The sequence below is a fragment of the Oryzias latipes genome, chromosome 23 (assembly GCF_002234675.1).
Source record: "Oryzias latipes chromosome 23, ASM223467v1".
Lineage (NCBI taxonomy): Eukaryota > Metazoa > Chordata > Actinopteri > Beloniformes > Adrianichthyidae > Oryzias > Oryzias latipes.
In genome coordinates, this window is record NC_019881.2 from 10,054,257 (window position 1) to 10,068,667 (window position 14,411).

General features: G+C 40.4%; 1 protein-coding gene across 9 annotated transcripts in view; it reads right to left on the reverse strand.

The window, feature by feature from the left end:
* osbpl8 (oxysterol binding protein like 8) overlaps window positions 1–14,411 on the reverse strand; it is a 101,426-nt gene that overhangs the window by 9,427 nt on the left and 77,588 nt on the right. For 6 of the 9 annotated variants that reach the window (XM_023952607.1, XM_023952604.1, XM_023952605.1 and 3 more), the window contains 8 exons: window positions 13,915–14,099; window positions 11,928–12,009; window positions 11,753–11,851; window positions 11,583–11,679; window positions 10,453–10,551; window positions 10,284–10,381; window positions 5,575–5,580; window positions 5,097–5,186 (listed from right to left, as the gene is read on the reverse strand). In XM_023952607.1, the coding sequence (XP_023808375.1) occupies window positions 5,097–5,186; window positions 5,575–5,580; window positions 10,284–10,381; window positions 10,453–10,551; window positions 11,583–11,679; window positions 11,753–11,851; window positions 11,928–12,009; window positions 13,915–14,099 (756 nt within the window). The remainder of the gene's footprint in view (window positions 1–5,096; window positions 5,187–5,574; window positions 5,581–10,283; window positions 10,382–10,452; window positions 10,552–11,582; window positions 11,680–11,752; window positions 11,852–11,927; window positions 12,010–13,914; window positions 14,100–14,411) is intronic. The other 3 variants (XM_023952609.1, XM_023952606.1, XM_023952613.1) reach the window with 1 other exon arrangement.

Consider the following 14,411-nt stretch of genomic DNA (forward strand, 5'->3'; position numbering starts at 1 on the left):
TTGGAGGTTTCTGGCTGTGTGTTTTGGATCGTTGCCCTGTTGGAAGACCCATGACCTGCGACTGAGACTAAGCTTTCTGACACTAGGCAGCACATTTCTATCCAGAATGCCTTAATAATCTTGAGATTTCATTTTACCTTGCACAACTTCAACACCCTGTGCCATATGCAGCCCCAAAACAGAACTGAGCCTCCTCCATGTTTCACAGCAGGGACAGTATTCTTTTCATTGTATGCTTCATTTTTGAGTCTACGAACATAGAGCTGATGTGCGTTACCAAAAAGCTCCAGTTTTGTCTCATATGACCAAAGGACATTTTCCCAGAAGCTTTGTGGATTGTCAACATGCATTTTTGCAAATTCAAGTCTGGCTTTTTTATGATTTCCTTTCAACAGTGGTGTCCTCCTTGGTCATCTCCCATGAAATCCACTCTGGCTCAAACAACGACGAATGGTGCGATCTGACACTGATGTACCTTGATCTAGGAGTTCACCTTTAATGTCTTTGTAGGTTGTTCTGGGCTCTTTGGATACAGTTCCAACTATCTGTCTCCTCAATTTGTCATCAATTTTCCTCTTCCTGCCACGTCCAGGGAGGTTGTCTACTGTCTTGTGGGTCTTTAACTTCTGAATAATATGTGCCACTGTCGACACAGGAACTTCAAGCTGCTTAGAGATGGTTTTATAGCCTTTACCTTTATAATGTTTGCCTATAATTTTGTTTCTAATGTCCTGGGACAATTCTCTCCTTCATTTTCTGTTGTCCATGTTCAGTGTGGAACACACCTTTTGACCAAACAGCAACGTGACTATTTGTCTCCCTTTAAATAGGCAGACTGACTGATTATGGGTTTGAAAACAGCTGTGATGTCAATTAAAGGAGAAAAGGAGGATGATCTAGTCAGGGCACAGAAACAACAGTGCCGCAAAGCTGAGCGAAAGTGGCGCAAGTCAAAACTCCAGGTTCATTATGGAATGTATAAGGGGGAGTTGTACGCTTACAACCAGATTTTATGCAGAACAAGGGAAAGGTACTTCTCTGAAATCATTGAAAGTTGCAGCAGCAACTCTCGTATCCTGTTCACAACAGTAAAAAGATTAACTAACCCTCCAACCCAGCTACCAATAGAACTGGTTTGCACACCTAAATTTAATGAGTTTGCTGTATTTTTTAATGACAAGGTTCAGGGCATTAAAAAAGCCATCAACTCCACAACACATAACTATCCAACGGCCACCTACTCACTCTAAGCTGACTCACTTTGTACCTGTCACAGACCAAACTGTCCAAGAGACCATCACCCGTCTGAGCTCGTCTACATGCTGCCATGATGTGTTACCCACTAGATTTCTAAAGTCTGTCCTGAACAGTGTATTGCCACCAATTACTCAAATAGTTAACATGTCTCTTCAATCTGGAATATTTTCCGAGGCCTTAAAAACTGCAGTCATTAAACCCCTCCTGAAGAAGAGCGGTCTTGATCCCACTGTAGTGTATAATTACAGACCTATCTCTAATCTGCCATTTTTAGGAAAAGTCCTTGAAAAAGTTGTTTACCAACAGCTCACTGACTTTCTCTTATTAAACAAGTCATTTGATGTTTTCCAGTCAGGTTTTAGACCCCATCATAGCACAGAAACTGCTCTTATCAAGGTAACCAACGACATCCGCCTGAACACTTATGATGGCAAATTCTCTGTCTTAATCCTGCTAGACCTGAGTGCTGCCTTTGATACTGTTGATCATGGGATCCTTTTGCACAGACTCCAAGACTGAGTTGGCATCTCTGGATCTGCCCTAAGTTGGCTCAAGTCTTATCTAGAAGACAGGAAATACTTTGTTGAAATTGGGAGTTGTGTCTGAGACTACATGGCCTTGACTTGTGGTGTGCGCCAGGGATCGATCCTGGGACCCCTTCTGTTCAACCTCTACATGCTGCCACTAGGCCAGTTAATACGCAGTAATAACATAGCTTATCACAACTATGCAGATGATACTCAGATCTATGTGTCACTGACAACAGGTGAATATGGGCCGGTGGATTCACTCAGCCACTGCCTCCAACAGATCAGTGCGTGGATGCAGAACAACTTTCACCAGCTAAACTCAAACAAGACCTAAGTTATTATTTTTGGCCCACAGAAACAAAGAGAAAGTGTCAGCAGCTACCTTCATTCTCTGTCTCTTAAACCCTCAAATCAAGTCAGAAATCTAGGGGTAATCATGGACTCTGACCTGAACTTTAACAGCCATATCAAGTCAGTAACATCAGCGGCATTTTATCATCTGAAAAACATTGCCAAAATCAAAAACATAATGTCAAAGCCAGACCTGGAGATAATTATTCATGCATTTGTCTCCAGTAGGTAAGACTACTGTAACGGCCTGCTCACCGGCCTCTCCAAACGAGCTGTAAAACAGCTTCAGTACATCCAGAATGCTGCTGCTCGAGTCCTGACAGAAACCAGGAAGTATGATCACATTAGTCCTGTGTGCAGGTCTCTGCACTGGCTCCCTGTACCTCAAAGAATAAACTTCAAAGCAGCTCTGCTTGTGTACAAGTCTCTCCATGTTAGTGCCATATGAACCATCTCGTACTCTGAGGACCTCAGGGACCGGCCTCCTGTTGATTCCCAGAGTCAGAACTAAACAAGAGGAATCAGCGTTTCATTATATTCTGCATCTAAAATCTGGAACAGCCTCCCTGAAGTCGTAAGACAGGGGCCTCTTCTGTGTTCATGTTCAAATCTAGACTTAAAACATTTCTGTTTAGCCGTGTATAAGACTGAAAGGTCCTATCTGCACTTTTCTTTGCTTTCCTTCCTTTCTTTTTAAATCAATTTTCAAATTTTTTCTTTTCTTTTCTTTTAAAGTAAATTTTACGTTGATTATTTCTATGATGTATTGTTATTTTAATGCATTTTTCTGTTTTGTGAAGCACCTTGAATTACTTTGTGTACGAATTGTGCTATACAAATAAACTTGCCTTGCCTTGCCTTAAAGGACATACCTGAGTTCATCATGACCCCCTGGGCAATTAGTTCTCAGTCTTTTATGGAGGTTCCATCATTTTTGTCCAGCCCCATTTCATTAATTTGTTTTTATAAATAATTATGTTTATCAGTAACTAACTCAAAAGTAATGGCTTATTTTGATTATTTAATTTTCAGTAAATTTTTATTTATTGTTATATATATATACATAAATAATATATATATATATATATATATATATATATATATATATATATATATATATATATATATATATTAAGTGAATGACTTCAATTGGTAACAAGTAATTGGGTTAGATTTATTCAACCTAATTTCTTATGTCTATGTTTAACTCAATAATTGCTTATATCAACTCAAATTTCCATATTTATCTTACTGAATGTAATTTTACTCCAATTTGATTACCGTATTTTCCGGACTATAAGTCGCACTTTTTTTCATAGTTTGGCAAGGGGTGCGACTTATACTCCGCAGCGACTTATATTAGAAATAAATTGAAATAAATACATTGTTAACCCTCCTGTTATGTTCATTTGTGAGGAACAGAGATGATGTTCCTGGGTCAATTTGATGTATGAGGTATGTTAAGTGTTAAGAGTATGTGACTCAGAGAATCAGCAAACTTTTTTTTACAGTTAGATCTTGAAGGCTAACAACATAATATTCTATTTTCCAATGATTTCATAGATTCAGAAATGCAATAAAAGTGAAAACTGTTTCTACAAATACAGGATGAAAACAGAGTATTAGTTAGCCAATGATGCTTCATGAAAGGAATAAATAAATAAGTTTGAGAAAAAATTACTGTGAAATTATTAGATAAACAGTCTGCTATGATTGTGTCATATAAGGTTGTGAAAGTTAAAATGCGACTTATAGTCCAGTGCGACTTATCTGTGTTTTTTTCTACTTTATAATGCATTTTTGGGCTGGTGCGACTTATACTCCGGTGCGACTTATAGTCTGGAAAATACGGTAAATGTTTTTCCATATTAATTTATTATACTTCCTGAACTTTCATATGTCTAAGTTTGAGGCTGCAGATATTCTCATTTGTATAACATTAAAATGAATAATGCAGAATTGATTTACATTATATATCATGCATTCTGTTATCATGACTGACTTTAACTTCAATTCTTGTAACTATGTGAGGCACTAGTAGTGCTAAACAAACTCATCATTCCCTCCCTCTCACTCACTTACTAATTGTGCAGAAAGAATTAAACATAGCAGGATAAATAACTCGGCAAAACACAGTAAATCAGCTGAACAACTAAATACATTTGGTCAAGAACCCACACTTAAACCTAAATCCGTCCTGACAGGCAAAGGGAATGGTATCCCACAATTCCTTGCGCTGCCAATCTAACAGGAGCACAAAGGTTACACCTACTCAATTGAATAAATTTGAATGAAAGTAAAATAACTGTCTGATAACTACGTGTTATTTTTAAGTTGACTGAACTCAAAAAAATTATTTATCCTAACCGTGGCGTTTAAGTTAGTCACATACAGTGACTAAGGTATCAGAGGATGATCGGTTGGCTGTACTTTATCGTAAGGATGATAGGCTGAAGGCAGTTGTTTTTGAAATATTTATACTTTTTTTTTTGTTATTGGGCAAACCTACATCTGCAGATACAGCTGGAAAAGTGGACGTATGCCGGTTTAAACGTTGTTGGAAGCTTCGTTTTCTGTCTGACCGGGTACTTTTGTCCCCGTTTTTCCAGTCAAAAGATTTTATTACCTAGCGACTTCAATTTACAGTTTTTAAAAACTATTGGGGAAATTTTTCCCAACATGTTTTTCTTTTTGCTGGTTCAGTTCTTTCTTAAACAACATAAATGTTTCCACTTTTACAGCAGAAATATAAATATTTATAATATCTTTTCATGAACTAGTCATTTTATATTTGTACTCTTTTTGAAAATGGACTGAAATATGACCTTATTTTGAAAGAGCATCCATTAGTTCATATTTTACATATTGTTTTTCAGACTAAACACTGAGATCAGATGATGTATTTCACTAATCCTGACTGCAGTGCTGGATGAAAACCACGTGAGCAGTTCTTCTTACCCAGTGTCCTTCCAGAGTCGCCAGCACTTCCTTTCCGAGCTTTATCTTCCCGGAGATCTGATTGACACAGTCACTGCTTCCCAGAAACGGCTGAGGGAAAGAGCAGACGGGAAAAGGAGAGGAGGAAGAGGAAACAGGGACGGAAGTTGAAGGATATTAGAAGAGGTGTAAAAGCAGGGAGGAAAAATACCAGGAGAGCAACAGAAAGAGCCAGAAACGGTAAAGAAGAAGAAAAAATATTTTTACACTTCTTTTCTCAGCCATTTCAGAATAAAAGTCGGGGTTTCTTTGCTTCTACTGGTTTGTTCAAAGTAAATAGATTTTTATAAAGGAAGGTGGGACGCTGCTGAAGCCTGTTAATGCGCTTCAAACCGCAGTAGCTATCATGAAGTAAATATGTGTGGGTGTGTGAGAGGGGGGGATCCTCTGATGGACACAAACCAGTCTGCTTTGGACAACAGCTGGAGATTTAACATACCTGCCGCTACAGTTTGAGAAGGGACAGAGAGGATGATGGGAATCAGGAATAGTTTTGGTGGGGGCAGGAGTGGAATGGTGGTGGGGGGTGTACAGGAGATAAATAGAGTTTTTATTTCTGATGAGTTAAACAGGGTTTGTACACTTTTTTAGCAATGGTTTCCACAACTTTTCCATAACCTTTCACAGAATTTCCAAAACCAAGAAAACACATTTCAATCAGACCAATGTAGTCGGTGCTGCTAAATCAAACCAAGACACATTAATTCATCCAAGTTTGTCTGCCTTGCCATTACAATTGCAGCCACCGTATCAACGGCTGTTTCTGTTGGTGTGGAGGAAACTGCAGTAACGTATGAAAGCTTCAAGCGTCCAGCATTCAATTAAAACAACAAAACAAAAAACATGGGTGATCTTTGTTCTCATTTTTTTTCGTGATCCTAGTTTTTTCTAATATTTTTTAGAACTCTTTGATTGTTGAGTCAGGACAAAAAACTTTCAGAAAAACTTAATCTGTTCTATTTACTGTTCAAAAATTGTTTCGTTTTTCATGATATTTATTATTTTATACATTTTTAACCACCAGCTTAAAATTGATATAAATGTTTGCACAATTGTAAAGACTTAATGTTTTTCAATGCTGGTGACTATTGTGACTAATACTGAGGACAAGCATAATAACATTGGGCGCCTGATCACAAGTCATTCATTTGAGCAAATTAAGTGGCAAATTAAGTAATTATCTAGGCTAAAACATAACATCAGTATTCACAATTCTTATAGATCCAATCCATTTGAAATGAATAATTTTTATTAATAAAATTTACTTTTTATATAAGACGTGTTATGTTCCAACTCTCAAGAATCAGTAAACTACAAAAGCAAAGAACTATAGACTAACCTCATCTGCTCATGAAAACTATAAGATGAGCTGCAATTCAAAGATGAAAAGCTACAAAGTGTCAGTTTAATAGACATGATCTGGTTTATTTATGTGTTCGTTACCATATTACCAGTCTGTTCTTCCTTGGATGTAGTTCTATTGACCAGGATGAACTGTTTATTTTTGTCTGTGGTGATGCAGAAAACGAGTTCCAGCCAGAGTTTACTTTGATGTGAAGCTCCAGAGGCAGGCAGGTATGGAGTGATATTTCTGCCACCACGTTGAACACAAAACTTTCTAAGTTTTTTGCTCAAAAATAGTTTTTTTTTGCTTTCAAAAACGTTTTTTGCGTTTGCAAAACACATTTTTTCGCGTGCGTTGTGTCAAATCTCGCTTTTGTCCTATCTTTGATTTTGCTGACTACTTTGAGCGCGACTGAAGGCCTGTTCACACCGGGACGAATTTCGCCGGCGATTTTCGCCGACGTTTAACGCCTCGTGACTAAACAAAGGGCACCAATTAGAGTGTGCACACCGACGCGAAAAAAACGCCACGCGCCAAAGCGTCAAAAAAAAAAAACGCCTCGGGTTCGTTTTTTTTTTTCGACGCATCGCGTCGAAATCTACTCGACCAATGAGAATGGCGCTTTTGCTCACGTGTCTGGAGCTTCTGAAGTTACAGTAAAACACAACTTGGGGGCGCTCAAACACAAAACTGCCTTGCTGAGCACACATACCAGCGAAGAAGATAGACGCCAAGTAGCGTCTACACACAGCCGCGAAGCAATAATGACGGACATTCTAAAATATCCCCGAACCAAGCACCAGTTGGAGCTACTGGTGCTTGAAATATTCATGTTTTCTTTGTTTGATTCTGACAAGCGTGTAAATACTTGCTCTCTTCTTCTGAGTGAAAAGCGACTTTCAGAAGCGTAAAGTTGCGCAGCGCCACCTTGTGTACAGGAGTATTTCTGTTTTACATTAAGCGCCATCTAATGTCAGGGAATGAAATTGCATGTTCACTCCACTCATCGTCAGCGAAAATCGCCTGGGTGTGAACACAAAAAACGTGGCGAAAAACGCTGGCGAATAACGCCTGGCGAATATTCGTCCCGGTGTGTACGGGCCTTTAGCGTGATATGACTGCCACTGGCATCGCCAAAAAGAAATTCGCATGCGTTGTGTGTCATCTTACTTTTTTCTTATATTTGCTGAGTTAAGTTTCGGTTTGACGTAACCAAGCTGCCATCAAACAGCTGCTGATTGGTCCAGATTCTAACCAATCAAATCGCCATATGAATCTAACATGGTGTCTGCTGCGGAGGCTCAGAGGCTGAACCAGCTCTTTTACCCTCATTTTTGTATTTTTGGATGAAGACGTTTTCATTTTTTTAAATATAATTTTAAAAATAATTCATACTTTCTTTTTTCAGCATTAGTTCATTTTTATTAAGTCAGATTTTTGAATTTATGGCTGAGGATCTCCTGAAACTGTCATGTTTATCTGCTGACATTAAATCAACAGGCCTGTGTGTGATATGTGAATCCTGCAGAGCAAATTATTAGTGAAAAGTGTGATTTTCTTTAAGGTCTGTTTGTTAAAACAAAACAATAAAAGATTCAAAGCACATATTATTTAATGCTGCACACGTGTTTGGGATCAGATGAACAGCAATGATAAGCAGAAGAATGATGGCTCACCACAGTAGACTCAATGTATATAACACAGAAGAGGCATTTTTTGACTTTTATTATCATTTCTGTTTTAGAACTTGTGAGCATTTGTCCAAAGTTAAAAAATATTATTCATAAAAAAATGCTATTTTCTCTTAATATTTCAATCATTTTTTACCAAAATAAAACAATAGTTCAGATACAAATCTTAAAAAGTGTTGCTTCCCTGCTGGATAGAGTCAGAGCTCGGACGTTTTTTTCTGCTGCAGACATTTCAAACACGTTCATCACTACACTGACATGAATAAATACTAAACTCTGTTTGATTTTAGCTGCTTTGCTGCTCCTTCTGGGTTTTACTCTCAGAGAAACGGTCTACAATCGTTGAAAACGGCAGAACCCTCTACGAACAGAACCGACACAAAGTCTAAAGTCCATGTCTGGCTCAGCGCACCGTCAATATGAGACAGAGACACTTGATTGGTTAGAATCTGGACCAATCAGCAGCTGTTTGATGGCAGGTTGGTCACGTCAAACCGAAACTTAACTCAGCAAAGATAGGAAAAAAGTAAGATGACACACAACGCATGCAAATTTCTTTTTGGCGATGTCAGTGGCAGTCATATCACACTAAGTCGCGCTCAAAGTAGTCAGCAAAAATCAAAGAGAAGACAAAAGCGAGATTTGAGACAACGCACGCGAAAAATGTGTTTTGCAAACGCAAAAAAGTTTTTGAAAGCAAAAAAAAGTTTTTGAAAGCAAAAAAAAAATTTTTTGAGCAAAAATCTTAGAAAGTTTTGTGTTCAACTTAGAAAGTTTTGTGTGCAACGTGGTGGCAGAAATATTACTCCACAGGCAGGGACCGTCAGTAAAGTAAAAGAAAAGAACCCAGACAAGCAATACCAGTTTCTCAGTTACTGCCCATAAATACCCTCAAAAACATCACAAGTGCTCATTACAGTATTGTTAAAATAAATTCCACACAAACCCCTCATCATTCCTCTTTCTTAGAGTGAACCAGCGTGTTTGAGTTATGCAAGTTTTAGACACGTCCTTATCTCCTCGCTTTAGCACTACAACTATTGCGGTCCTAAAAATATTAAAGCTAATTCTGGAAAAAGTTACAGCAAAATCAGAAAAAATTATAGTGAAGTTGACAACGTTGACTACACTCCAAATTTGAGCGTCGAGCAGGTCACCCACAGACTTAGGTGCTTTCTGTCCGATATTGTTGTCAGCATTGACTCACAAACAAAATAAATACAAATAAATAAACAGTTCATACTGGTCAATATTTGGTACTTCTTCAAAGTTTTTTCTGTAATGTTTGTGGATAAAATCAGTAGAAGAACCAAACAGACTGGTGATATGATGACGAACACAAACTGATTGATCGTTGACACTTTGTGGCTTTTCAACTTTGACTTGCAACTCATCTTCTAGTTTTCATGAACAGATGAGGTTAGAGCCCACCATGTTTGGAGTTCTTTGCTTTTCCAGTTCTTCAAAAATATTAGAACGAAGATCCCCCATTTTTTACTTTTTAATGAATGCAAAGGTACCGTCTGACTGCCTGGCTTCTGCAATATTCGACAGCTGTCAGTGTTTCTCACCAGCCACACTTCCTCTCATGCTGCTGATGTCGAAAGACTTTTAGCAAAGTCTGCATTTTGCAAGTTTCTGGTGCAAAATGCGTTTCAGGGTCTTTCAGTAGCCACAGTTGATACTTCTTGAAAGGCCACTTATCATTAACGCTACATTTCCTGGCATTTCACAATAGCAAGCTGAAAGCACCAAGTGCTGAACTGACAGCAACTCAAACTGCTTGACGGCAACGTAAACTCCAATCACTGAAAGCAGGAGGTAGAATTTCTGCCACAATTTAAATTTGAGTCTCATATTAAACTTTTTTTGTATGATATTTGCTCCCAAAAGATTACAATTTCATGAATTTTCCAAAGATTTACAGATTTTGTTTTTTTTACAAACTTTTCAAGGCCCTGCAAATTGCATTTTCAATTTTCAAAACCTTTCCACGTTTTTCATTTTCAATTTCCAAAATCTTTCCATGTTTTTCATGACTGCACGAACTCTGGTTAAAGGAGTCCCCTCCCTTCATCTGTTTTCCAGCTGATGCAGAGAGGCTTATCCTACCTTCAGCTTGAACTCCAGCTGAGCGCTGTAGCCAGTTTTTTCACAGGCTATGGTGATCTGCCCCCCCAGCTCCAGAGTCATGGTTCCGTAAAGGATGCCTGACGGAAAACCAGGCGTTAGAAAATAGGCTTCCAGCCGAGTGAGTGCAGGGGGCTGGAAACAGCTGCACCTTTGCAGTGAGCGTAGGGCATGTTCATCACGTAGTCCTCCCCCCGGTTCAGAAAGGTCAGGCGAGCTTCTCCATCCAGTATGGCTGACAGAGAGTTCCCTAGACAGATAGACCCTCTTAGCACCTTCAGCCTGGAACATGACTCAGCACCATGACCATGTCAGAATGAAACCGAAGCCTCATCACTCCACATGTAACATAAACTGAAGAGAAGAACTCTGATGGAGCTGATCAACTGCAGAATCCAATCTGAACTGCTTAGATTTTGGTGTGAAGAGCTCAGAAGATCAGGATTGTACTGTCCTCTTCACAACTAACTGTTGTGAGCTAATGTTGCTCATCTGCATGCTTGGATGAATGAGGGCCCTTTCTGTGTTAGAATGGACTCTCACTCATCCAAGTGTTACTGACTGCCAAATTTACGTCCCGACCGCACAATTATCACAAAAATCCACTGTCCTATTGAAGTTATGTCATGGATGTCGGCTAACTTTCTTGGCCTAGATGAAAGCAAAACTGGGGTAATGGTGTTTACCCCTAGCAGTTGAAGAGATCATGGTCTTGATCTCATCTCTCTTTCCCCTTTTGAACAGTCTGTGGTCACAAACCTGGGTGTTAAACTTTGGAGTTCGACCTCAAAATAAACGCTGTGACCAGGTCCTGCTTTTTTCAGATGCAACGTCTGGCTAGTGTCTTTCATATCAAAAACCAATAGTGAAATTGTCACCCAATGCTTCGTGTTGTCCAGACTAAATTATTGAAGCTCTTCATATGCTGAGTTACCAAAGGATTCAATGGCCAGGCTGCAGCTGGTCCAAAATGCAGCATCCAGATGTATTTTTGGGACAAAGTTTGATCACATTACACAGAGCTTAAAGCTCTGGAGTTAAAGGGTTAAACCACACCAAGATGAGTCATGATGCAGCAAAAGCTGCATTTTGGAGTTACTGATCTGCAGCCCTGACTTCACGCCTGCTGTGAACAGACACTCTGCTTCTTCTTGTTAGTGTTTGACGACTCGTGTCAGTCGACCAGCTGGACCAGCTCTTCTCTAAAGATTCTTATCTTCTCCTTCCAATGCCGACAGTGACCACAGCTGACACTGACAACACTGGGATTCCACTGCGTACCGTAGAACTTGGACTTGGCGAGGATACTGCCGCTCAGGCAAAAGCCGTCTTTTCTGTTGCTGACATAGAAGGCTGACACAGGTGGATGATGGGACACCTGCGGAGAGGAGAAGGTCACTATGACAGCTGTGGAACCTTCCTTTGGCACACAGAAAAGCTGAGGCCCTTACCTGCTCTGCAATGTAGAAGGTCTTGCTGTTGGTGTTTTGATGGAGCCACAGGCAGCGGAAAGTCTCTCCGATGATGGGGTTGTAGGGCTTCTTCAGTCCCTGTGGGTGGAGGCTTGCGTTCATGTCAGCTCGCAGTGAACAGAAAACCAGGAATTAGGGAATGAGCTAAACTCACCTTTGGCTTCTTATAAAACCCGGAGATGTACCACTTCACCACCTTCTTCAACCGGTTGTAGGCATTCTCTTCAACCGCGGCTCTGAAAAAGATAACTTCAGTCAGACCGATGTTCCTCAGGAGGACTGGCTCTAACCTCCAGGTGCTAAAAGTGTGACCCCATGCTGCAGAGTCCGCCACGAGGGACATCAGCCGATAACAAAAGCTGACAAGTGCTACCAAAACTCTGACAAGAGATGGGAAGGGGGGGGGGGGGTCCTTTGCTGAGAAAAGAGGGGGTGAAAGAAATGCTTTCTTTCTTCTCTCTTGGAAAAGATATTGTCTGTGATCTCTGCCTTTCATCAGCAGCTTTCCTAAAGCAGCGAGACAAAAACACAGCAACACAACCCAACAGCAGATTCCAGAGAGCCTGGAGGAAAAGATTTTCACATGAAAGAAAAATTGTGGATTTACGTTGAAGCAGAAGTGTGAGGCAACAAAAACATTTGCCGCGGTTACGTGGGCAAAATATATTGATCATATCAGTGGTCGGATTAGAATTCAACCGTGTAGATGGGCCAAGAAAAACTTTTTCCGATTATAACAAACGTTCCACATGGTCACACTTTCGGTCGGAATAAATCATTTGGGCATGCGCAGTAGTGTTTTATGCGGCAGCTCTGTAATAAACGAGATGATCTTCTAAACATGCTTTTATTAATGTTATAAATATTATGAAGCGCCTGTTCGCTCATCATTTTATTTTTAATCCGTGTGGTCAGTGCTTTTTTTGTGTGGAACAACGGAGCTGGAAGAAGCCAGGGTTAGGAGAAGGCAAACACGCGCTAACAACATTAGCCTTGTTTGATGAACACAAAATCCATGCGGGAAATGCTGCAATCTGCATCTTGGCTGCACGTAAAAATGTGTGAATAACATCAGCCATATTTTGTCGGGACACGACTGGAAACACAAATCCACGTTTGAACAGTTTGGGGACAGAAGCCTAACAAAGCACCCGTAACAAGCACGTAACAAAGCACCACCCCCCTGTCAGGAAATGCAAAGCTATAACTTTGGCTGCTCTCCTCACAGACACTGTTCACTCGCGCGGAGCAGTTGGTCGGTCCTGCTCTCTGGAGCGAAACACCGTTCATGCGTGACGTAAACCAGAGCAGTAGTGACAAACGATCGGAACGAACTGTTTACATGCAACACGACCGGATCAACAATCAGCATAACCCACCTATCTCGATCGGAAAGAAATTGTGATCCGAACGAGTCTGATCGGGGCAGAGTATTCCCAACGGCGTGTTTACAAGATGCATTTTCCTTCTGATTACTTTTGTCCATGTAAACGCAGCTACTGACGTGTTTTAGGAAAAAACAATTCTGTGACCTGCTGAATTCCCACAGACCATCTGTTATCAAACTTTAAGATCAGAAAACACTAAACATGTTTCACTGAATTTGCTCAGACTATACAACAAGAATCCATCCAACCAGCTGGCACATCAAAGTATCTTCCATCCAAAAGCTAATGTGTTTTCGGTTTGTGTCAGTAAAGGTGTTAAGTGAGTTCTCAGCAAAGCGCTCACAAATCCACTGCGCACAAGTAATGAAAAGGAACAAACCGGGAATGTTTTCACCAAAACTAATAAACCGGATCCACATCCACCTCCAGGGATGGATGCACAGTTGTGGCAAAAACATCGCAGGAAAAGCTATACGTTCTGCTGGTGTATTCTGTTCTAAAGTTTTGTTTAGACATCCCCTTTCTGAGCAATTGTGAATAAACCTGAGTCAGACCATTATAGCATTTTAACCATTTTTCTAATGTTCCTGTGCATTCATGACAAAGTCTTCGATGTGTGCAGTGGGATCGCTTATGTTTTTAGCTCCCAACAGATCTATGAAGTCACTGGTTTAAGACGAGAGGTCCAAAACTCCGATGCAGCTGCGCTCAGGAAGGAAGGAAGAAAGAAACAGAATGATGTGAGAGTCTTACTCCGACAGGAAGTCTGCGTGGTAGTAGTAGTCGGACAGCTTGTCCAGGAAGGACCGCGGCTCCAGGATGAAAGTGGGCAAAACCACCTTGGACAGGTCCATGCCTGGCCGGACCTGCTTCAGCAGGGTCCAGATCAGGGATTTGTTCTCCTCCGATACGGTCTCTGTCTGAGCAGCTTCGCCCGCCTGCAGGGGCAGACAGAAAACCCAACATTTTGCAGAAAAACCTGTTTAAATCTTTCCCTTTTTTTTGTCACATCTTCTGCTGAAACTGTGCATGTTCACGCCTGCAGCACCCCCCCCCCCCCCCCCCACCACCACCACCAGAGCTGTGATCAAAGACAGTCCCTGTGAGAGCAGCAACAAAGAAAAATGCAGATCTCTCTTCATTATATGAGGAACCCTATAGCGATGCCTTTGAACGATAATTTGTTTCTCTTTACACATAAAAATAACATCAGAAATCATGTGACACCCTTTTCTCGTGATGATTGGGTT